The sequence below is a fragment of the Petromyzon marinus genome, chromosome 40, assembly GCF_048934315.1.
Source record: "Petromyzon marinus isolate PM22_M1 ecotype Great Lakes invasive population chromosome 40, UKy_Petmar_22M1.pri1.0, whole genome shotgun sequence".
Classification (NCBI taxonomy): domain Eukaryota; kingdom Metazoa; phylum Chordata; class Hyperoartia; order Petromyzontiformes; family Petromyzontidae; genus Petromyzon; species Petromyzon marinus.
Genome location: NC_133706.1, coordinates 5,753,862 through 5,777,532, shown reverse-complemented (window position 1 = coordinate 5,777,532; position 23,671 = coordinate 5,753,862). Strand labels below are relative to the sequence as shown.

General features: G+C 51.5%; 1 protein-coding gene across 1 annotated transcript in view; it reads right to left on the bottom strand.

Annotated features, from left to right (window-relative positions):
* The window catches only part of LOC116950675 (uncharacterized), a 64,356-nt gene that overhangs the window by 21,150 nt on the left and 19,535 nt on the right, over nucleotides 1–23,671 (bottom strand). The window contains exon 3 of the mRNA XM_076072987.1: nucleotides 659–1,553. Coding sequence (XP_075929102.1) covers nucleotides 659–1,553 — 895 coding nt within the window. The remainder of the gene's footprint in view (nucleotides 1–658; nucleotides 1,554–23,671) is intronic.

The window sequence follows — 23,671 nt, the reverse complement described above, 5'->3', positions numbered from 1 at the left end:
CGAGCATATTCTCTACGGCGTGGCGGTGCGCTCCACATGTTCACGCGCGCGTGATGGCGCTGGTGGTGTTCAAGCGCTCTGCCCTGGCTGTCCTCTTCCTGTTCTTGGCTCCGCGTAATTGTACGCACTGCGTACGTTGTACAAGCGTGCCTTTAAACCACGCGCGAGACGTTTACATGCGCGCCGCCGCACGTTTGCTAAGTGCGTGTCAATCGGCAACGTGGACACCGTTGCAAATGAGATGCTCCATCTCAAGGGATCATCCAGGTGATACGTGTTTAAATACGTAAATAAACTTGCTACTCTTCCAACAACGGTGCAAGTTTCTTAAATCCTCCTTAGCCTCTGTCTCCACCCACCAGTAATAATGGGTAACTCCGCAGCTAATCGATCGGTAGGTCGAACGAGGAGGGTGAGGTAAAGTGCGGATATCCCCACCTCTTCCGAGACGCCAGCGTGGAAAGTTCGACCAATACGCCCCCTCGAGCGCCTCTCTACAGTTCCCTCTGGTGGATGCCCTTTCCACTAGCGGTGGCGCGAGCGACCAATTGCAGCGCCGCCCCTTTGCCTTTACCTGCGGCTCTGGCTGTGTGAGTGCTGTGGTTGTGAACTTTGTTGTGTGGGCAGCAGTGGGGCCGGGGTCGTTCATGATCGCAACCTGCCGTGGGCACCGCCGGCGGACTTCCTCTTCCCCCTCCGGCCCCTCCGCCCCGAGCTGCGCGAGCTGCGGCCCCCGCCGGGGTACCCCCTCCTGCGCCCCCCTTCGCCGCCCCCTCCGCCGGGGCTCCCCCCGGTGCCCCCGCCGACGCCGCCGCCGGCCCCACCGCCCGCGCCGCCGCAGCCGGCCCCGCCGCCGGCCTCCCCGGCGCCGCTGCTCGACCGGCTCTCCGGTTTCCCTCCGCCGCCGCCGCCGCCGCCGCCGCCGCCGCCGCCTCCCCCGCCGCCGCCCCCTCCTCCTCCTCCTCCTCCTCCGCCGCCGCCGCCGCCGCCGTCTCCGCCGCTGCTCGTCTTCTCTGCCCCGCTCTCCTCGTCCTCGGCCGCACGGCCGCCGTCGCCGCCCTCTTCCCGGCGCACCTCCACGTGGCTCCTCCTTTTGGGCGCCTCCCTCCCCGCGCCGACGAGCGGCCGCCTGGACGAAGCTTCGGGTCGCTCAGCGCAGCCGCCGCAGCCGCCGGGGCTGCCCCCCAGGACCGTTTCGTCGCGCGGTTCCGCCCTACTTCTCCGCCTGCTCCTCGATCGCTCGCTCCTTCCGCCGCCGCCGCCGCCGCCGCCGCCGACTCTGCCGGGTTCCCGCGACGCGCCCTGCTCAAACTCTTCCCCCGCGGCGGCGGCGGCGGCGTCGGCGGCGGCGGCGTTCTTGTCGGGCGTCGCCTCGGAGCCGGCGCTCGCCGAGATGGGCCCGGCGGCGCCGGAGCGGCGCTGGGCGCGCCTTCGGCTCCGTCTCCGGGGGGACGGGGCCTCGCGGTGACGACGCCGGCTCCGGGCGGCTCGGCCACGCCAGCCCCGAGAGCCGTGGCGGCTGTTAGCCCTGGCGGAGCCCACGTGGTCCGAGCCTTGAGAGCAATGACACGACGCAAATCAGCAACGTTCATCAGCTTCATCGTCGATTTTTCTCCGGGTCCTCCGGTTTTTCCCTCCGCATTTAGAATCAAAGTGGGTTTAGAATATTTAGCTGGTATAGATTTCCACCTAATAAGCCACTTTGCTGAGCTAACATTTGTGGTAGCCAGGTTACTTCTGAAAAAGACACGAGAGAGCTTAATGGGCCTTACCTGGTGAAATATAAAATAGTTTAGTTTCTATTTTTACGATCCACATCCACATTATCAGCAACATTAACTTATAATCATCACCATCATTATCTGTATAAGCATCAACAGTAATGATTATCATCATAATTTAACATCACCATCATTATCATAATTTACCATCACCATAATTAGCTGTAAAAGCATCAACAGAATAATCACCATCATGATGATGATCATTTTCATGGAACCAAAATGTAAAGAAGATGGATGTATATAGTGTCACGTCACAAACCATATTTATCTCTTCCCTCCATTTAGTGGCCATGAGCCAGTGTTGCGATTCGCAACACTGGGCCCACATTCTCTTTTGGGCCACCACTGTTGTGATTGCACCACACAGGGGTTCTTATTTATAGACACCGGTGACACAATCGGCTGAGACAACCTGAGATTGGGAATTGAACTCCACCGAGAGACGGGGCCTACTTCCACAGCACCGCCACCGCTTGGCTACACCAGGCACGACATCAACAGGTCATCACGGCCAGTGCCCAGCGAGACAACAACGCCACGGCATCACGGCCTTCCTTCTGCTGCACCGTCAACACCCGAACTTTCGGATTTCCTCGAAGTCTCACCACCACCCATTAGCACGGTTGTCTACGTACGGTGCGAACGAAGTTATAAGTTCACCACCGCCATCACCACCATCGTCATTTGGCTTCAAGTCTTCCACCTTGGTCACCGACTTGTGATGCCACTTCAATGCCTGTCTACTCCACCCTGCAAACGTGTCCCACCCATCGCAAGCTTCTATTCCTGATTACAGCTCCAATGGTATCCTGTAACATTCTGTTCCCAACTTCCAAGATGCTTACCCTTCCCCCCCCCGAGTAAATTCCAAACATTCTGTGCATGCACATACGCACTCCAAGAAGTAATATCGCCACGCATTTAGTGAGATGGTAACAATATGGCATCCACACATACAAAGAGGAAACTCACTTTGAAAATGGGCAAAACCAGCTTCGTTTTCATGTTATTAAACGAGAAATCAAGGGGTAGCTCTGTGATATCCATTTCCGGGGGTCATTTGATCTCTAACGCAGGGGCTTTAACAGCTCCGCAAATTCCGAATAAATACTCCATTCCTTTCCGTGACACCGAAAGAGCACTTGGGATAAAGTTGGGCCACGATATTAAAAATTACAAATAAAAAAGATATATTATTTCACGATGGATGCTGCATTCCGGACAATATTTATAATGCTGCAACACACAGGACCAATACACAGCTTCCAAAATAGCGTGCTCAACACCCACACTACACAGAGGCACAATGCCTCGTCAATAGCTCAAGCCCGCCATCCCTATCTGTATATTTTCGCCGCGATAACATCAACAAGGCCCTTGAATAATTGATGCGGCGTCTTAATTCTAACTGCTTCTCGGTGACATTTAGCAGCTGAAATGGCAGCCGCGTGCTACATTTAGCTCCTTGTTGTGACTGTGCGCTCCGCTTCCCGGCGATTTTCAAAGACTCATGGGCGCAGACGCTATCGACGGGGCGACGGCCGAAGAACACACAATTGGAGTCGCAAGATTAAAAAGCGAAGCACGACCCTTGCCGGCTTGCGAGTCGTGCAAACACCTCGCCAGCGAGGTCCCCCGCAAGCTTCCTAGCCAAGGCTTACCGAGCAATTCTCCCGCGATGCTACGCGGCTTGCCCGAACATCTCTCGCCGTCCGTGCCGCAATTGGCCCTTGGGGGGGGGTCCCATTTATCTGGCTCTACGGGAAGGGTTCTTGGATAATTACGCGATCGGCTAAGGGTAAGCTCAAAGTACCGTGTTGTCGTACTGTACTCACACGCTTCCCCGCATCTCCGTTCCGCCACCAACGCACGGTGACCGGTGTGGTGGCGTAGCATCAAATAAGTCACGACCCGAATGCCGTGGAAGAGGCACTCATCCAGCAGTGGATTGACAAAGCGGCCGTTCGTGTACATATACAATGGCCAGTGTAATGTACCGTGTAAGAAGGCAACCCTGGAGCATGACATCACTTGCGAGGTCGCTTTTAACGTCACTGTCACCCCACCACTCGATGACAAAATAAATAAGCAACGTCTCCTTCACATATCCGTCTCTCCGGATAAAAGGGTATATCTTACAAAACCCATCACCCGCAGGACCCTCTGGGAGTGTATAACTTCAGAAGCATTAATTAAAGGGCAAGCAAACTCCGGAATGGTTTGGACAGTTTCTCATCAGCAGTGTCAGGCTTCCTTGAAACAATGCTCAAGGCACTGCCGATCTTAATGGCGAGGATGCTCTCTTTACAATGTAGGTCCGCTAGATGGCGCGCTTTCATGCCACATGCCCCAAATCGAGCCAGGGGTGACGGTGCCCATCTTCATTGGCAGGACCATGCCGGTGGTGCCAATTCCACATTCCTATGTTAGATATCGGTCTACCGTTAGGATAGCCCCACTGTTTACTTCCAAATCCGTAGGAATGTGTACGACCTGTTATGAAATATGTAAGCTTGGTGAGAAGCATCCTTGCCATTATGCTGAAGAGACAAGAAGGAGGAACACACGGATTATAGAACATTGAAGTGAGAGACTTAATTCAAACTGTTAAGAAATGTAAGCAGGTTTAGGCAGGAAAATCGGTCACAGTGATGAGGGCGATGGTCAAGAATAATGACAGAGTTGCAGCCGTGGAATGGAATGCATCCGAGCGGACGTCGACAGAGGAGATGGAGCGATGAAACCGTCTCGTGCTGACGGATAGATAGTTACATCGCAAACATGAGAGAGGGTGACCGCTTGGGGAGGCCTTCATCCAGCAGTGGATAGATGATGGGCTGATGACGATGACGTCAGGATGAGTCAACCCCTGACGGGCATTGGGGAGTCACGGCCGTGCGACTGGGGAGTCGTGCGCTATGCCACAGTGCTAGCCAGCCAAATCATTACATCAAATCAGTTCGGTTGGATTCCGTGCCATGGCTAACCTCGGTGTCAAGTCACATCTGAAATAGTCCTGCGACCAAGTGCCTCTAAACATCTCCCTTTACTAACCCACACCGACCAGCATGGGAAGTAGAGTACGGTCAAACAACCCCCGATGACCGACGGCTTGGGGAGAGGCCTTCACCTAGCGGCGGGTTGAGAAAATTCTACTAATTATGTCCCGTGATGTAATAAATTGCCATTCAGAATATCTGCTGCCAGCAGCGTGCCACGCTGCGTCAGAGAACATCCAGGGAAGGTGATGTCACAGAACGACGTTTGTAGTCACTTCTAACGACTGCTTTATCCTCACTCGGGGCACACTCTCTATATATGTGCCCTGCAAAGCGTGTGGGTACGTTAATACAACCGCTGCCAAAAAAGTTGGACTGGCAATCTGTTCCCATTGCGAGACAGGAATAATACGAGATGGCGAGCGGTTTGCAATCTCGTAAAGCTGCGAGTCCGAATCCCCGTTGGGGGATTGGTCTCATCCCATCATCATCCCATTGGGAGGGGTCGAGGGGTCGATAAAGTGAACACCATTTCGCGGGGAAGTCAACAGTGGTTGCCCTGTGGCTAGACTTGTCCCCACCATAGCAATGAGGAACTTCCACTCCTGACTCAGGGCTCTAAACAGCAGATAGGCACCACCTCAATGTTCATTTGAGCGAGAAATCGCTTTGGCTCTTCTGAGTCTTGGCGGAAGGCACGTCCGCCCTACACATGCCAGGCAGGTTGCCCTTTTCCAACCGTTTGTACTGTACTCAAGTGCCCATGCTTACGAACTTTGATCTGAGACTTTGATCCTCTGGGCATTTCATCGCGAATCCTTTGAATGATCCCAACCTAGGGCTAGAATGCCAGAGCGAGAGAGAAGGGCCCATGGACAGGCCAGCTGGCACGCACGCGAGAAAATCTATGGGTGGCCAAGAGAGCCACAGGTCCAGCCGCTGTGACTCTCCCAAGCCCAACGGGATCAGCGCAGGCATTTGTTTGAACAATCCCATGGGAAGAATTTACATTGTTGGTCTATTATGAGAAACGCGCTAACAGGCAAATGTGTTAGTCACTGAGCAACGAACAGCCTTTGGCGGTGAGTGTGTTTGACCGAGAGGGTAAGGGGGATATAGCAGGTGGGACTATAAGGTTTTTTTTGTTTAGTTTTTAACGGAAGAGAACGTCAGCTGTTGGGAGGTCCTTGTAGCTCAACATTACCACTCGTCCCATAGAAGTACGATAAGGTAAAGCGGAATGGACCACTTTGCAAACAAGCGGTACGTTCCACTAAGGTAATGTTACGAAAGAGACGGGCCTCCATCAATATATCGACCAAAGACCCTCGCCTTGTAAAGGTCCGTCAATCTACCATCCAGAGACGCCGTCAGAGGCTGGTCAGTCAAGACCGTGATCTCGACACCGCACGGTGAACCCGGCAAGCCGAGTTCGTTCACCGGTCACGGCTAACATCAGGGGTGAGCAATATCGAATCGGTCCTGAGTGACAAACCCCCCCGACCCCCGACCCCTGCCCACCCACCCCACCACCAATCACAAACCTGCACGGACCAGGACGGTGAAGTATGGTAAATAATACCCCATGAACGGACATGGTGTGGGGGTGGCCTTCATCTAGCTGTAGATTAAAACAAAAACAGAGGGTGTAAACTATTCATTACGATAGAAACCCTCTTGGGCACTCCGGGTTCGAATGCTTGACTCACGATGGAAAGGTCACGAGTTCACTCAGCCCATAATCCTTCAGGGGTTAATAAAGTCAAGAATGTTCATCACACAAAGACACTTGTTTCCTGCCATGCGAACATGGAATTTCCACGACAGGCTCGGGGAATTCAAATAGATATCATTTTTCGACGTAACTTTGCCTGCCAGGTGTAATAAGAGCTCATCATCATAATTAGCAAATGAAGGCCTCCCCCGTAAGCCGTTGCCATCTCTCATGGCCCCGCGACGTAAGCAATCCATCCATAACTAAGAGGGCTCATAAACGACAAAGAGAAATCTTGCTTGCGATCAGCCAGCAGCGCAGACCGTAACTGAAACCCACTCTGCACAGCTTATGGAATTTAAAAGGTGTGTCATCGATGGGTCTGTACAAACTCAGGAAAGGGACGTTTATCTAACCCTATCCCGTGCCCGCCACCCCCTCTAAGCAGCATTATGCGATGAGCCATACTCCGTAATAAGTGTTTCTGCCGCCGACTTTGGAATTTTAAAGCCGATTGGCACCAACGTGGCATGGCACGCATCACCATCATCACCGTCGCGAGCCGTGATCTATCCACAGCTGTGGCATGCATGTCAGCACGGTAATGAGAAACAGACCGCTTTTACACATGTGACTGCGTGCGGTAAAAGCTTTTTTTTACGTTTTAAAATCTCGCTCTCAAAAAATAAATAAAAAAAATTTAGTCCATCGGCTTATCAGACCAACGTTATGCAGCTGCGTTTGTTTAAGCGAGAAAACTCCGTACGGGTTTTGACCTTCTGGGTCTCATCATCGGCAGTCGGGCTTGTTAAACAAAAGCTGCACGATTACCAGATGTTTTTAGCAAGAGCACTCGATTATAAAAAAAATACAAGCAAAATATGGGACTTGATTCAATGCCAAAAAAGCAAAATGGCTCGTTTATTTTACGCTAATTCCTTCTAGAAATCGTTCCTAACTATTTTTTTGTAGCCACAGTCTGACACAGACTCCCTCTCTCTCCTTGCCTCCATGTGCAAGTCTGGTGCCATTTTGTTCCCACGCTCTCTCCGCTCGCTAGCGTCCGTGGCTTTTCTGTAGCGAGTGCAGCGCGGAGTTCGAGCTACTTACGGGAAAGAGGCCCGGGCAGACAAGGGAAAGCTGTAACCACGCACCCTTTCCAGACAGGGGTTTACGCTCCATCAAGTGTGTGCACGTGTGTGTGTGTGCAGTGTAGTGTGGGGAGCAGTAGTGTAGTGGTGAGCGTGCTGAGCTACGAACCCAGTGAGATCAGGGTTCGATTCCTGCTCACCGGTGACTATTATCTGAACCGGTCCTGGGTTTCCCCTTGGTTGACTCAGCCTCAAATGACTACCTAGTGTGGTGTGTAAACATTGCCACTGGGGAGACAAAGGCGGTCGGGCATGGTGCTGGTCACCCACCCCCTCATGTGCTGTCGGCCTTCATAGGTGCTCGCTAACAGCACTTGCCCCAACAGTCTATTAACGGCTGTATGGGGAATCTTTGTCTATATCCGTGTGTGGGTATTTTACCCAAGTTCGATTCACACTCACAGCCAACACCATTGGCAAATATATGCAGCGGTCCTGGGCCTCCACGATTGTTAACTTCAGCCTTAAATGAGGACCTGGTGCAGTGTGTAAAATATCAGCACTCGTGAGATAAAGGTGGCTGGGCATGGTGCTGCCCATACCACCTGTTTGTGAGCCATGCTGACCTTCACAGGTGCTCACTAACAGAGCTGGCCACAACAAAAGACGGCCGCCTGGAACGCTCTTCCTTTCGATATTAGGAAGCCACAGGAGCTATGTAGTTTCAAATCTCGATTGAAAACTAATTTCTATAAAACTGCGTTTTGTGTTTAGTTTGCCATCCTTCCCCCGCACCTCCAATTAGCACGGTTGGCTACGTACGCATACAACTGCCTGTGTTCGTCTTGGTATGTGGCTTGTAAACAAAAACCTACAGGGCGCAAAACTGTTCCTGAACTAAAAGTAAGGAAGTCACAAGTTGTATTGAACATAATGAGGGGACATAGCTATAAAATAAGCTTTGGAAAATTAAAAAAAACAGCATAGATGTGAATTACAAAGTAAAAAAGTGAGTTTGGCGGGACATTTCGCTCGAACATCAGATAACAGACGGGCCTAGATTATTAACAACAGAACGGGAGGCCGGTGGAGGAAAAGAAAAGGAGAGGCAGACAAAAAATTAGATCGTGGGATGAGATTAGACGATTTTGAGGAGCATACTTTATGGAGGCAGTAGCAACGCTGTAATAGCGCAACGTTGCGGCACAACGTTGGTCTAACGTTGGTCCATACGTTCCAACGACGTGCCAACGTTGGCCCAACACGTTGCACGTTCATTGGAAAGAGATCGCCAAGAGAGTGGAAGACGTTGGTGGGGGTGGGGGGAGAAGCCCTTGCCCTGCGGTGGGATTTTAATCGCTATGAAAGAAAAGTACTTCACTGCCGAGCTCTGCAAAGGTTACGGGAAATGTTTATTTTTGTCTGCCTATAGAGAGTGGCCACGAGTGGTGAGTTCGTGATTCATGCGCCGCAAACATGGCTAGCCGTGGGTTTCAGCCCGTGGCCTCGCGCACGGCATCGGTGGCCACATTCCATTTGAACTCGCGACCTTTAGAACCGCGCCACGGGCGCCCTGCCGTCGTTCCACGCGGCTTGACGAACGCTTCGAGGTTGAGGGGTCATCACGGCCAACGCCGAAGATGCCACCACCGCCACGTCTCGTCACGGGCTCCCCCTTTCCTTCCGCATTAACATCTGACTTCCAGGTTAAGTCTCTCTGTTGTTATGCACGTTGACACATCCTTCGTGGACCGCTCTTAGTGTCGTCTCATCGAAACCATCTGGCTTTCGGCCTTCCCCTTGATCAGCGAGCCTCTGGGAGCCAATCAACTGCCCGTCTCGGTCACCTGCCGTCCCCCTCCACCCTGCTCGCGCGTGTCCCACTCCATGAAAGCTTTTCTTCCGGATCACATCACCATTTTTGACACGTACTATTCTCAACCGACAACTCGCTTATCCTATTCTATACTGCATGAAATTCCTGCCATCCGCCACATGGGCCATGTACTCAAAGGGCAGAAATTTACTTCCTCACCGCTTTCTTCAAGTCCAGCTATCTGACCCGAGAAATAATTATTGTTGCCTCAAACACCCGCCTCTGAATACTCAAGTAGGCAACTCTACTCTTTCACAGTGGTTTGTGGAGGCAATAAAAAAAATCTCTTCACCTCGTTTTCGCAACACCCTCTCCGATGGAAATTACTGCTCAATGGAACAAAAACCTCCATGACCCTCACAGTTTGACATTACCTACGGCCGTGTTGAATGTCGCTGAAGGAGCCCCATGCTTCCAAACAAAGCCACGACTCACCGTGAATCACAATGCCATACCGTGTCCCACGTACGGCACTCTTGTCAACCCACTGCTGGATGAGGGTGTGCTCCCCGCTCCTTTGGTGTCCACCCGCCTCCCCGCTGCTGCTGCGGCAAGTCATGCGGGATTATGTGGCCATACTACACCACGCTGGCCAGTGCAGGTTGGTGAAAGCGGGCAGTATAGACATCAGAGGGCGGTACGGTACAATGGCTTTTGTTACATTGCCCTCTGCTGCCTGCCACGTAGTTCACAGCAGCCTACAGCACCTACTTAAAGTTTCGTTATTTTTAATATGCATGGCGATCACCCATCCGAGCACTACCTGCGGCTCAACCCCGCTTGGATTCCGAGATTTGCTGAAGTTCGTGCGCACGGTGGACGATTTGGTCATGGTCAAAAAAATAACTCGGTGCGGTAATAACCTTTTATGGGAGACGCTACGTCCAAAGGGGACTTGCACGGCACTGCACGGCACGGCTCGCAAAATAATTATGAGGTCACAGCGCAACAATCTTGCCGTATTCGGTCCTGGGAAGCAGCCCTGCAATGTGGACCAGCGTTGTCAAATGTCTCTCTGGCCCCAAAGCTAGACAGCGAACTTCCCCGCAAACGCGCTACGTTTCGATAAATCGCCATGCGTGTGGCGGAGGGTGGCGGAGGGTGAGCGGTGTTTCTCTCTACAAAAGGGGAACCCGAGCCGCAGAATTTCTCCGCCAGACTTCCTCCGACGTTTCAAGAAACGCCGCGCGATTCCGGGCACGAGATGGATGCGCCGTGGGGTAGGCGCGAGCGTTGCATCATCTCCGCGGCTCAAAGAGGGGCAATAAAGAGCTTTGTTGAGTCCGTCCCCCTGCTCTCGGATCCTGTCCCGCTGCTTCATAAATCACGCAGAACTCCGACTGCAGTCAGGCAACGTGTGCATGAGAGATGGAGACACAGAGACGCGATTAAAATATATATATAAAACGGTAAAGTCGCATATTCTTGGTTCTTTCGGTAAAGTCACGAAGATAGAAAGAAAAAAAGAAAAAAATTCAATAAATAAAAAATATATAAAAATAAGAAATTGAAAATAACAGTTAAAAAAAATTATATCTACGTGACTTTGCCGAAAGAACGAAGAATATGAATTCCTGCAGTCACGAAAGTTTGAAGGTAAAGTTGCAGCCCTGAAAATTGCTCGCTCGCTCCACTCTGCTGACGGAAGCGCCTCCACGACGGAGAGTGTCCTAGGAGGCCCTACGGAGGGTATCTTGGCCTACTCTTCCACGCTGGTCGGACAAAGAGTCGCGGGCACCCACACTTGACCACACCGCACGCGAGCTGCTCATCGACTTAACTGTGGGACATCCGAGCAGAAAGAGGGAGGAGGATTTAACAAACTTGCCCACCCTTCAAAGTGCTGGAGTGTAAAGCGTGTAACCACCGCATTCAGCAAGAGGATAGTTCAGAAAATACAAAAGTTGGCTTTCCCCCCCCAATTTTAGATTTCCAGTTTGATATTGGCAGTCACGTGATTCGAGCGAAATGCTTATTCATAAATATCCAAGTCAGCAAAATGCATCAACCCCGTGTCAGAAAACGGCTCGAGGAAGGAGAAATCACGGAGCTTCTTTAAGATCTCTACAAGTGACCGCACCAGGGGTCACTTCCACATTCCCACATGCCCCGATATTGAATTGACAATTCTCTGAGCTATAATTCATCCAAAGAAGGTGAAAAATCTAAGATTAATGTTATGTTTTTGTGCAGTCATTGTGGCCAAGTTGACAGAATTATTTCAAAGAGGAATAAATGTAAAGAGGACATTAAAAAGCACGGTGGGAGGGAAGGCTGAGGAAAGGGGAGAGTCTTCACGGATGTATGTTGAACTTCTTTCGCACCGTATGTAGCCGACCGTACGAATCAGAGGTACGGGAGAAGGACAGCAAACTAAAAAAAAGGCAGTTTTAAATACATTAATTTTCAATCTTGATTAAAAAGGGCGTAGCTCCAGTGGCTTCCTAATATCAGAAGGAAGAGCGTTCCAGGTGGCCGCGGAAGCACATCCGGAAGCACGCGATGCCGTGACCATCTTTGTTGGGGCAAGTGCTGTCGGGCTGGCACCTGCAAAGGCCGGCACAGCGCACGGAGGGGTGGTATGGGCAGCACCATGCCCAGCCACCTTTATCTCCCCCAGTGCTGATATTTGACACACCGCACCAGATCCTCACGGCACAGATGCCAAAGTGCACAGTAAAGGAGGCGGTTCCATTCCTGACTGGAACCGCGACACAGAAGCGGGGTTCACCTTGTATGGTTCCTGGTGCTTAGTTGCAGGCTCGCGCCCTCTTTGTCCGATGCGGCGGCGGTCGGCGGCAGCAGCAGCAGTCGCCCGCTCAAAAACAGAGCGCGAACGGGGGTCGTCGACGGCCGCTCTCGCGGGTGGGCTGAGCTCGCAGCTCGTTCTAATTGCGCGCATCTCTTTGGGAAGTAGCCACGGCTGGTAGGGAGGGGTCGTCGGCTGACGCGTGGGTGCCCTCCGATGCGCAAAGTGCCATCGGACGCGTCTTTCCTTCGCGCTGTGCCCCCCTTACACGAGAGGCTCGACGTGTTTTCACCGCAGTCAAGCGATCAACGTCAGCGAGTATCAGCACCCTGTGAAGGCCTGCACTGTGGCACACGAGGGGGTGCGTGGGCAAAGCACCACGCCCGGCCACCTTTGTCTCCGCAGCGGGGACGTGATGGCGTGGAGGAGGCCGCGATGACGTGGAGGAGGCCGCGATGGCGGGGAGGAGGCCACGATAGCATGGAGGAGGCCACGATGGCGAAAAGGAGGCCACGATAGCATGGAGGAGGCCACGAGAGCATGGAGGAGGCCGCGATGGTGGGGAGGCCACGATGGCGGGGAGGCCACGATGGCGGGAAGGAGGCCACGATGGCATGGAGGAGGCCGTGATGGCGGGAAGGAGGCCACGATGGCGGGGAGGCCACGATGGCGGGGAGGCCACGATGGCGGGAAGGAGGCCACGATGGCATGGAGGCCGCGATGGCGTGGAGGCCGCGATGGCGTGGAGGAGGCCGCGATGGCGTGGAGGAGGCCGGTTTATCCAGGATGTTTCTGTTGCGCGTCGTCGCTTTAAGATGTTCTCTGTTCATATTTTGTTTGCTGCGGTTGCACCCGACTCAAGAGCCGCATGGCTCACAGGGCTATACCTAATAAATGAAAACTTGAAACTTGAGTTAGGCTCCATCATCAACTCAACTCGCTATAATTGAAGGCCTCGGTTTCATTGCGGCGATGAGCTGGGTTGGTCGTGGCTATGCATGGCGTGTATTCCAGCACTGCACAAGCAAGGGTTGGTGGGATCGCACAAATATTGTGAAACTCCCTTCCTGTGGGCGTCGAAAGGTTTCCGTAACTCTGGCTCGCTCGTCAGAAGGCAGAATATAAAGTGGACTATCTGTATGGGGATAGAGTGTTGCCCCCTCGCGCGCGTGGGATTTTTTTTCCGGGTGCTCCAGTTTTCTCCTACCTATACAATAAACGCTCATCAATCATTGGCAGAAAACGTCTTAAATAAACAAAAAAACCTAATGCAGGACCCTCCTGATAAAGAGTCCTGGGACTTAAGTGTGGCTTCCCTGGATAACTAACTATTATTAAATTATTATAGAATCATCTTTAACATCCAAAACAGAGTTGGCCGTTGACCGATACAAATGACTGGCCGGCCAAGGGAGCCACTGACTGGAGGCTATCAGACTTTGGTGCTGACCACTTGGATAGCTGGCCGGCCACCTGGTCCCGCTATAAATAACTATGGGACACCGAGGTTCTTTTGTCCGATGCCTCCACTGATTTGAACTTTGTTGCTGTATTATTCACACAAGCTCCACGTGGCAAGCTTGGAGACCACACAAAGCAGCCCGCAGCCCGGAATCGCTCGCTTTGATTCAGGCAGAAAGAAGAAGAATGGATGACCAGTGGATTTTTCTCTCTTATCTGTATTATAATTAAGTAGCGCTGCCGATAGACTGGTCTGTGGTGGCGTCTATTGGCTATAGACATCATCAAAGAGCAATTTGTCAGTCTATTGTTCGGTTACAATACCAGATACAGCCAGGACCTCATAACATAACGGGATGGCCCTTTGCCTGGACGATTGTCAGATAACCAGCATTGATTCATGCACGTATGACTCTGCTGATGAGACGATGAATGTCGAAACTGGCAGAGTTTGCTCATCTTGAAAGAATGCCGCTGCAATCTCATTGCTCTCACAAAGCCATGCGGCTGATGGGTTGCACAATAAAGTACTTTATTTATTACGTGAAGAGATGGATATATGAAGGAGACATCGTCCCCTGATTTCTTTTTTGTTATCAGATAAAAACATCACTGTTTTTTTCTATTGTCTAGCAGACCCCCATCTAAGAAGAATTTGGTCATATAATTGTCTTAGAGATCCCATCAGAGAACCGTCTCTCAGTCTATTTCATAAGATCAAGAAGAGGATGTTTTTTAACATTGTATTCTAATGGTCCTTTTCACAAAACATTACCATCTACGTGTTAAATAACCCTGTTACACGCTGTACATAGTCGTAGTATATCCCATTATTTACCAAGAAAAGCCTCAACAGTGTCGGGGGCACTTTTCACGTGCTATGAAGAAGGGCCTTTGTGCTAAAAAAAAAGTCACCTTCGCATATTAGATATTTTACCTTGTAAGGTCCACAGTGTTATTGACGAGTGTGTGGAGTTGTTTTATATTGTGTGTGCTTGTGCACCGCTGCCAACGCCGCAGCAGAAGCATCACCAAATAATATTTCTTCAGGACGGGCTGTTTGGATGATATTGATCTTGGGGTGTTTGGCTCATTCCTGTTGTGGCTATTTTTCGCGCGTGGAATGAGACCAGACCAACCCGGAATACCCACGCGAACGAGGGGATTTCACTAGTAGCACACAAAGACAGGCAGGTGAGCAGCCTACTTGCTCCACTGCTACCTACTGGGTTACCTTGCTGTCGATGCTGTAGGATGTGCAGTACACACGATGTTGGAGATCATGGTGATCATTGTATTTTTTTCATTTGTATTTTTTTTCTCGAATTTGGCACCCCACTTAACTTGGTGCCCTAGGTGACCGCCTAGTCCGCCTATATGGACGGGACGGCCCTGGCTCCACTGCTACCTACTGGCCACCTCGAAGGTGGTGTTCCTAAAGCTGAGAGTTTGCTCGTTCTCATCGGCTGCCGTCCGTTCCGTCGACTCCCAGCTCCCGTTCCAAGTCCAGCACGAGACTATCCATTTTTTTGCCTCTGCATAACGATGAAGAAGTTTGCGATGACGAAGACAAAGATCTCATCGCGATCCACCAACCCCACCGGGCAATCGCAAAGCCTGCGAGGGTACCGCGGGTAGTGGGAGTCAAACGTCAGCGCGTTTATTCCCTGAACAAAGTAGCATTGAGACAGTGCCCGTCTCACGTTTACAGCCCTGAACCAGTGGTAACCTCCCACCACACACCCCCCCCACCCCCCGCATAACTATCACAGAGACGAGTCCATCCATAAGACCACCACTGTTGACTTCCCCACCAAAGTGGTACACATTTTACCGACCTCGGAGAGGCGATGGGGGTGAGCGGCGGCGTAGCCAGGAGCGCTACGCTGCACTACGAAGCCGACGGCCCGAGTTTGATTCCCGCTCACGGCCAACACCAGTGACGATTATCTGAACCGGGCCAAGGGCCTCCCCTAGGTCGACTCGGCCTCAATTGAGCACCTGGTGCGGTGTGTAAACGTCGCCACTGGGGAGACAAAGGCGACCGAGCGTGGTGCTGGACACGCACCCCCCCGTGTGCCGTGCCGCCCTTCATAGGTGCTCGCTAACAGCACTTGCCCCGACAGTCCGTTCAGGCTATAGGGGGCAGCTTTGTCGCCTTTACTGCAGGGGCAAGGTGGTATCGGCGTTCCGGGGGGAGGCGGATGCCCTGCGAGAGGGAGGCAGCTACAGCGGGCAGCGACCACCGAGCGATCGCTCTCGCTCACATCCCCCCGCGCCGCGCCTTTGATGCGATTGGCACGGAGCACGGCCGCCAGAAATAGCTGACACGGCTTGACCAGAACGGGCAGACATTTTAGGGGCGCTCGGCACAGCGACAGGAGCCGCTACGCGAGCGGATTTTCCCCCGCACGGCCATTGGCGCGCTCTGCGCATCGCTTGCTGCAACGCGTTTCGGTTTCAACGTGGGCGAGGTTTTTTCATCGGTGGCGCTCGCCCATGATTTACCTTTTTTGTGAATGCGAATGCTCCCGAGATGACAAAAGAAGAGACGTAAATTGTAAAAGATGAGAGCAATGTGGACAAAAGTAGAGATGCGGTGAGATGAAGAGATGCAGGCCAGATGTAGATGAAAGAGATGAACTGGAATTTCATGTTAATTAGCTTGTTGTATTTATTAGGATTTCAATGTTTAGTGGCATCAATACGCTTTTCATTAATCCAGCGACCCTAGAGCTACTAGGGGTCCCTCAGCCTTTTCTTGGTTTGTGTGTGCCTCGCATCGCCACGGAGAATATTCCTCACTGCCAATTCCAAGTCACCGAGTCTTGCTTCCCAAATGAGCATGGGGTGGTGCTCATCTCCATTTACAGTCCTATTTCAGTGGTGTCAATTCCACATTCCCATGGTAGAGAGCCAGTACATCCATAAGATGACCACTATTGATTTTCCATAAGTGGTATATATTCATCAGCCCTGGATGAATAATAGTAGGGATGTAAAGATGCATCCCTACCATCCAGCGATTCTACTATTTCCAGCCCTGAGTCAGTGCTGTAAATTCCACAGCCCTACGGTAGGGACAAGTCGACCAATAGGACAACCTACCGTTGCCTTCCCTACAAAGCGGTACTACTTTTAAAGACCCTGGAGAGATGATGAGCCGAGTCGCCTGCCTTCCCCCTCCGCGCCCCAACCAGGATGTGAACGCACGCAACCCACAACCTTCCAGTCGTGAGCCGCTCGCTCTACCGTTAAGCCACCTGGTCGGTTAAAAATACACGGGGGGGGGCACGGGGGGTAGATGATGTCGTGAGTGAAGTGGTACGCAGACCCAGCACTCACGCCTTCCATAAAAAGCCTCCTCACTCCCGCCTTCTCCGCAGCTGCGTGCAGCTTTTCCAGCGCGCCGTTAGTTTATCGCTGCGGCGCAGGGCGGCTGGGTTCTCCCTAAAATTAGTCGCGCTCTAATGGCTTCCCCAGCACCCCCCCCCCCCCCGTACCAAGGGTTTTATTTATCTAGGGCTCGCATGTCCGCGTGTCCGACTGCCAGACGAACGGCCATCCATCTCCACCGCCCGTCCGCTTAGTTATCGAGACAAACACACGGAGAGCAAGGAATCTCCCTCCGTGTAGCCGACATCAGCGGTTGGGATCAAGCGATGCCACCAAGGCTCCAAGAGGAGGAGGGCCAGCTACCAACTGGTCCAGATACCACTGGCCAGAAATCTTGTTATCCATCGAATCGATCTCAGGTCACCAGGGTTGCTGCAGCACTTGTGTGTGAACTACTGTTGGGAAAGTGATTCTGGCGGACAACTACGAAGGCCGTAAACCACCGATGAAATGCGCTAATGGTACACGGGGGGGGGCGGGGGCGGTGTGTCTGGCACCACATGGCCAGTCGCCTTTGCGGTTGATGCTTACACTCGGCACTCGTTACAAATACAAGGCTGACTTGACCCAGGAGAGGACTGGTTCAGATATTCATCACTGACGTTGGCCGTGAGCAAGAATAGAACTTCGGTCGCTGGGTTCATAGCGCAGTGCACTAACCACTGTTCTCCCGCTCCCCATAACATGTTATTGACACACACAAAAACAAAGATCCCCCGAACAGCTTTAACAGACTGTTGGGGCAAGTGCTGTTCGCGAGCACCTATGAAGGCCGGCACAGCACACGAGAGGGTGTGTGGCCAACACCAATCCCGGCCGCCTTTGTCTCCCCAGTGGCGATGTTTACACATCGCACCAGGTACTCATTTTATGCTGAGTCAACCTACGAGAAGCCCAGCACCGGTTTAGATAATCGTCACTGGCAGTGGGGGGGGGGGGGGGGGGTGGCACATGCCCCCCCAATGATCATTGGGGTTTATTAGTAGTAAATCGGCATTTTGCGACCCCCACTGCCACAGTGTAACATATTATTATTACTACGTGCCAGGGACTCTATGAGATGATAGGACAATAGTCTGAGTCCATAATTGGCAATAGGTAACGGCAAAGCAGTTATAAGTGACTCACTGAATTGTGCGCAGTTGCGTATACAGTACACGACTTCCCTGAAGGCATCAACACCTTCATCGAGCGCGATGCCGATCACACAACACGGTTCGAATTCGACCCTCGATCGATGGCTGCGCCATCGCCGCACACGTGTCGAATAAAAAGCAAGGGACAAGTCCTCACTTATTACTAACAACTCCTCTATCATTTTGCATTGCTGGAGGGGTTGCCCCCCCCCCCCTATCTGAAAATCCTGGCTCCGCCATTGCACGCGTCCGCATCCTGGTCATCTAGTAAGCCAGCACCGCTGACTCCAATTACACCACAACATTAGAAACCAAACATAGGAAATCCAACAAACGTGAGCGCAATTTTAAATATGGTAGTTGCACTGCTCTGTACGAGATCCACATTGATTCTTTATCTAAGGACACGACACCAATAGCAGAATCGGGATAAAATTGTGGATGAGGTGCCAACGAATGTTGGGCGAGAGATGGCCGATGAACTGATTTAAGAAGTAGTTTTGCAATGTCATCTTCCAAAGCTATTACCAAACAGGGCACGAGGCTTTGCCAGCTCAAAAAATATCATTTTGTGCATTTAATTTATCTGTGATGTGTGGCTCAACGGTAATTCAAAGCAGATGTGGGGATATATCCAAATGAAAGTGCGGCTCACCTTGTTTCATCATCTACAGACCCCACCTGAGACTGGACCGTTAAGTCTGCTGTCTGGTTATTCTATAAGAGACCGAACTGTCATTCCTCTTGGCTGTAAGGGTAAAGACCCGCTCTCGGAACAACGTTATGAAACGGAACCCAATTTAACGCTGTAAAGGATCCTGCCCGAGCTGCGGAGAGATGCACGTCTCGAAAACAAATCTCCCACCGTCCCCTGCAGCCCCTTTGTCAGGGTACGTACGTGCTCGTAAACGCGAGGCTTGCGAGGGGGTATCACAGGATGCAAAGAGCGCCGCCCGCAATATTGACAGGAGAGGGCACCTGCAATCGCTCAGCCTCTGACGTTTTGCGGTGAAGTCGTGGATCCTTTGCGCATTGCTCGGTGAATTTGGATGCCGAGGGGAGTGAGCGTCAGGGTGCACGGGGGGAGGGGGGGCGGTCAAGTGCTCCCATCGCCCGAGCTACGCCCATCTGCTTATAAAGAGAGATTTAGTTCAAGCAATTAGGCGGGGGAATGTTTGCGGTGATATGGACTCCACGGGGGATCTGGTGTGCAGGGCCCATTGTGCCCCCCCCCCCTTTCCAGTTATCAAAATCATAAGAATCTTAATTTCGACTGGAGGAATCTGATGAGCTATAAAGCTCTTTTTCGCAGATGTCCAGCAGGGGGCGGGTCAGAAAGATTACAACAAAAAATGCAAAAACACGATAGGAGTGCAAAGTATAGGAAAGGTAAGCAAATCACACAAAAAAATTCTTACCAGGCAAAGCCCACTGAGCTACTAGGACATTTTTCAGAAGCGACCTGGCCACGAATGATATCTCAACGAAGTGGCTTATCACGTGGAAATCTATAGCAGCCAAATAACGTAAATAATCTCAACGCATGTTTCTAAATGTGTGGAGGACGGGGGGATGTCTGTAGAGCTGCGGTACCCAACTTTGCCGGACTCGCGGACCACGATCGGCACTCGGAAATAAAAACGTTGGCACACCGTCACCATCATGCAGTCAAAACTGTGGTGCTGTGTGAAAGAAAACCACATCCACCGCAGGTGTATGGACCAGTTTCCCATGGCCATGTGAACCAAGACTGGTCCACGGACAACAGGTTTGGTGGGAACCACCGCTCCAGACAATAGACGAGCTGAAAATACAATTGCACTGTGATTGAAATTCATTATAAATTATTACACCACGTCTGTTCAATAGCTTCTGATCCACGCTCGGTGGGCGGCGTGTATATTTTTTTATGTACGTACGTATGTTGAACTTCTTTCACGCAGTACGTAGCCTACCATGCCAGTGCAGGATGGCATATGCCGCGCTATTGAGTGTTCCTTGTATGTCCTGTCTACCATTTCTTTTTGTATTAATCTCCAATTTTAAAAATACTGAATTACAATTATACAAAATCGAACACCTTTCACTTTTGATTCCCAGATGAGGCCATAAACTCACTGCATTTGACAACCTGGTTTTATCACAGGCAGCTGAAACGCAGATTCGAACCCAGGACCTCAGCGGTGTTAAGTGTCTCTGACACTATATCAGTCTGTTAAGCCACACAGCGATCTATGTTTAGCCTCTAATTTCAATATCTGCAGGATTCAGACGAATCGTACTGCGACGAAAAACAGACAAGGGGCTGTTTAATTACCAAAAAATAAAAATAAAATATATCAATTAGGTCCTTCAACAAATGGGCTTTCTTTACCAACTCTTTCTGGCAACATTTGTTCAAGCAGGCAAAACCCTGGATTGGTCTCAACCACTCAAAGTGACTCGAGCAGGGCGGGGGCCTGTTAAACGCTGATTGGTTTCCTTGAAAGATGATGCGATGGCAACACTTTTTAACGGAGACGCAGAGAAAGATACACACTTTTGGGGGTCTCGTGCACATACGTGTGAACTAATCCAAAACCAATACATTTGCCACTAAGTGACGGTGACGTCACCAGGGTGCCTGTGCCAGGCCAGGTGCATTTTGAGGCCGCGTGAAGTGTCGAAGGCTCGCTGACAGGAGCTCTCAGGACAGACCCAGCAGGTGCCATGGGTTGGCTGAGATGATCGGTAGATGCACCAACTGTGCCCCCTACTGTGCCAACTTGCTGCATTTTAGCTGCCCGGCGCTCCGCTCATTGTTGTGAGCATCGCTCCTCTGTCCTCCGTTGTTGCTGGAGGGCGACTGCCTCCAACTGCCCAGTAGCAGGATCCTTCACGAGCCTCCTCCATAGAGACCGATCTTGACACCACTGGTACCAGTCTTCGACAAGACCACTCAGCTCCACATTCTCCTGTACCACATCAGTCCATCTATTCTCCAGCCCATGTCGTGCCCGTTTAGCCCTCTCTATACAGCCAAACAGAAGCTGCTTGAGCATGCGGTGGGCTGGGCATGCGCCTACATGACCCAGCCAACACAGATTTGTCTGCCGGAGCTCACTGATGGGAATGAGTCCAGATCTTTAAAGGATTTGCTAGCTCCTCACACAATCCAGCCTGGTTCAACCCAGGATGGATCTTAGGCATGCCAGCCTGAATGTTTCTAACTGGCGCAAATGTTCCATTTGAAGGGTCCACGTTTCACAAGCATTGAGAAGGGAGCGCATGACTGTGGCCAAGAAGACCCGAAGCTTCATGCGAAGCGACACACCAGGTAGCTTTCACACAGCATTGAGCAGCCGATCAAAAGATGCCACCCGACTGATTCGGAATGAGACCTCTGCTGTCAAACCGAAGCTGGTCAAAAGCACACTGCCCAGGTATGGGAAACTATTCTCTTTCCACAACTGCCCCATCACCGATTGGGAGTTGTGGGGGTGGAGTGTCCGATGGTACAACATACCCAGGCAGGTACTTAGTTTTGGTGGGGCTGATGGTAAGACCCCACCTCTTAGTGGCACACTTCAGGTTCAGCAACAGCACCTCCAACTCCTTCTCTGATTTAGCAGCAATCACCAGATCATCAGCATACATAACATGGTTGACCATTAGGGAGCCATCCCTCGACCGCACCCGGGCATCGATCAGCCTCCTGTTGTATCTGTACCAGATGGAAATTCCTCTGGTACAGCCATGGAAAGCTTCTCGAACTACGTGGTCAAAGATGTTAAATAATGTGGAAGCCAGAGGACATCCATGTCGCACCAAGGTGAACAGGGAATGACTCCCACTCTTGGCCACATAGCTTTACCCGGGTTTGCCCACCATCATGAAGGTCCTTAATGATTGTGCAGAGAGTCAGGGACTGCAAAAGCACGAAGACATGTCCACAACCCTGGCCTGTTGATGGTATCATAGGCCTTGATCAGGTCAATAAAGCAGAGATGTAGGTCTTGTTGGAATTCCCTACACCTCTGCTGTAGCAGACGGACAGAGAATTAGGCATCCGTGCAGGACCGCCCTGGTCTGAAACCACATTGGGGCTCCACAAGCCTCTCCTCAGTGTGCCTGGCAAGGTAATGTTGAATAATCCTTGCCAGGACCTTTCCCGGCACACTGAGAAGAGAGATGTCCCTATAGTTGTTACAATCTGTGCGTCCCCCCTCTTAAACAGGGGGATCACCAGGGCATCCTTCCAATCTTGTGGAACCTGTCTTTGTTGTCTAGACCGTTGTGATGATGTCATGAAGGGCAGCCTGCACACAGATGCCAGCCTCCCTCAGAATTTCGCTTGGGAGATTGTCTTAGCCCGGCACTTTTCCTGGTCTCGGACTTCGGCTAGTCCCTTGCACTCCCTTCACAGATGGTTACCTCAGCCAACCATTCAGAAGGGGTGGCTACTTCTGCCAATATGAGGCACTGCAGCCCTCACAGACAGCGTCGGGACAGAAATGCTCTTTACTAAATGGCCACGCTTGCCAACGCTTCGCTCACTGTGCACCAGCACATTCAAAGTCGCCGTCGCAGCTTAAACTTTGATAAGGAGGTAGAACAAAACAGTGAGGATTAAGTAAGCACCGGAGTTCACTTGCTGTGTGCCAACAAGCCCCAAATCTGGCATGTTTAACTTGGCAATGTTCAACATCACATGCTCAATTTGACGAAACTCTTGTTTTCATCTTAGCTGTGTTTTTTTGTAGATATCAATGCTTGGGACTGGATACTGTACGCAAACACACTAGATTAGCCTCCAGACTATTGATTCTGAGTGCTGTTCATCGTCATCATCATCAGCCTTGGTCAATCCACTGCAGGATGAAAGACTCCCCCACGCCACCGCGGATCTCCTACGATCCTGTTATCGTTAAGTAATAATTACCGAAATACTGTATGAAAGCGAAGGGCATTTACAGCACTGTAAGAGGTGACTTTAATGAAAAAAGGTAAGAGGTGCAGAGACGACCTGCACAGTATGATAAGCGCCATGCTCAGCCACCTTGTTTTAACACTGCAACATGTTCTTAAGGCTGAGCTGATCCATGGGAGACCCGGGACAGGTTCTGAAACCACTGGTCACTGATGTTATTCACGGTCAGGAATCACACTCGGGTCACTCGGGAGCACAGCACGGTGTGTAAATCACTACATAGACAAAGATCCCTCATTGAACCTCATAGATTGTTGGGAAGAGAATTGTTCGCGTGCAACTATTAAGGCCAGCACGGCACACATGGGAATCACCCGTCAGATGTATGCCTTGGCCACCTTTTTCTCCGCCAAGTACTCATGGTTTTCACATCACATTAGATTTAATTTAAGGCCGAGTTGACCTGGAGGAGGCCCCAGACAAGGTTCGATAGTGCTCGTTACCGATGTTAACCACAGCTGAAATCAAACTCAGGTCATTGATGCCGTAGCGCAAT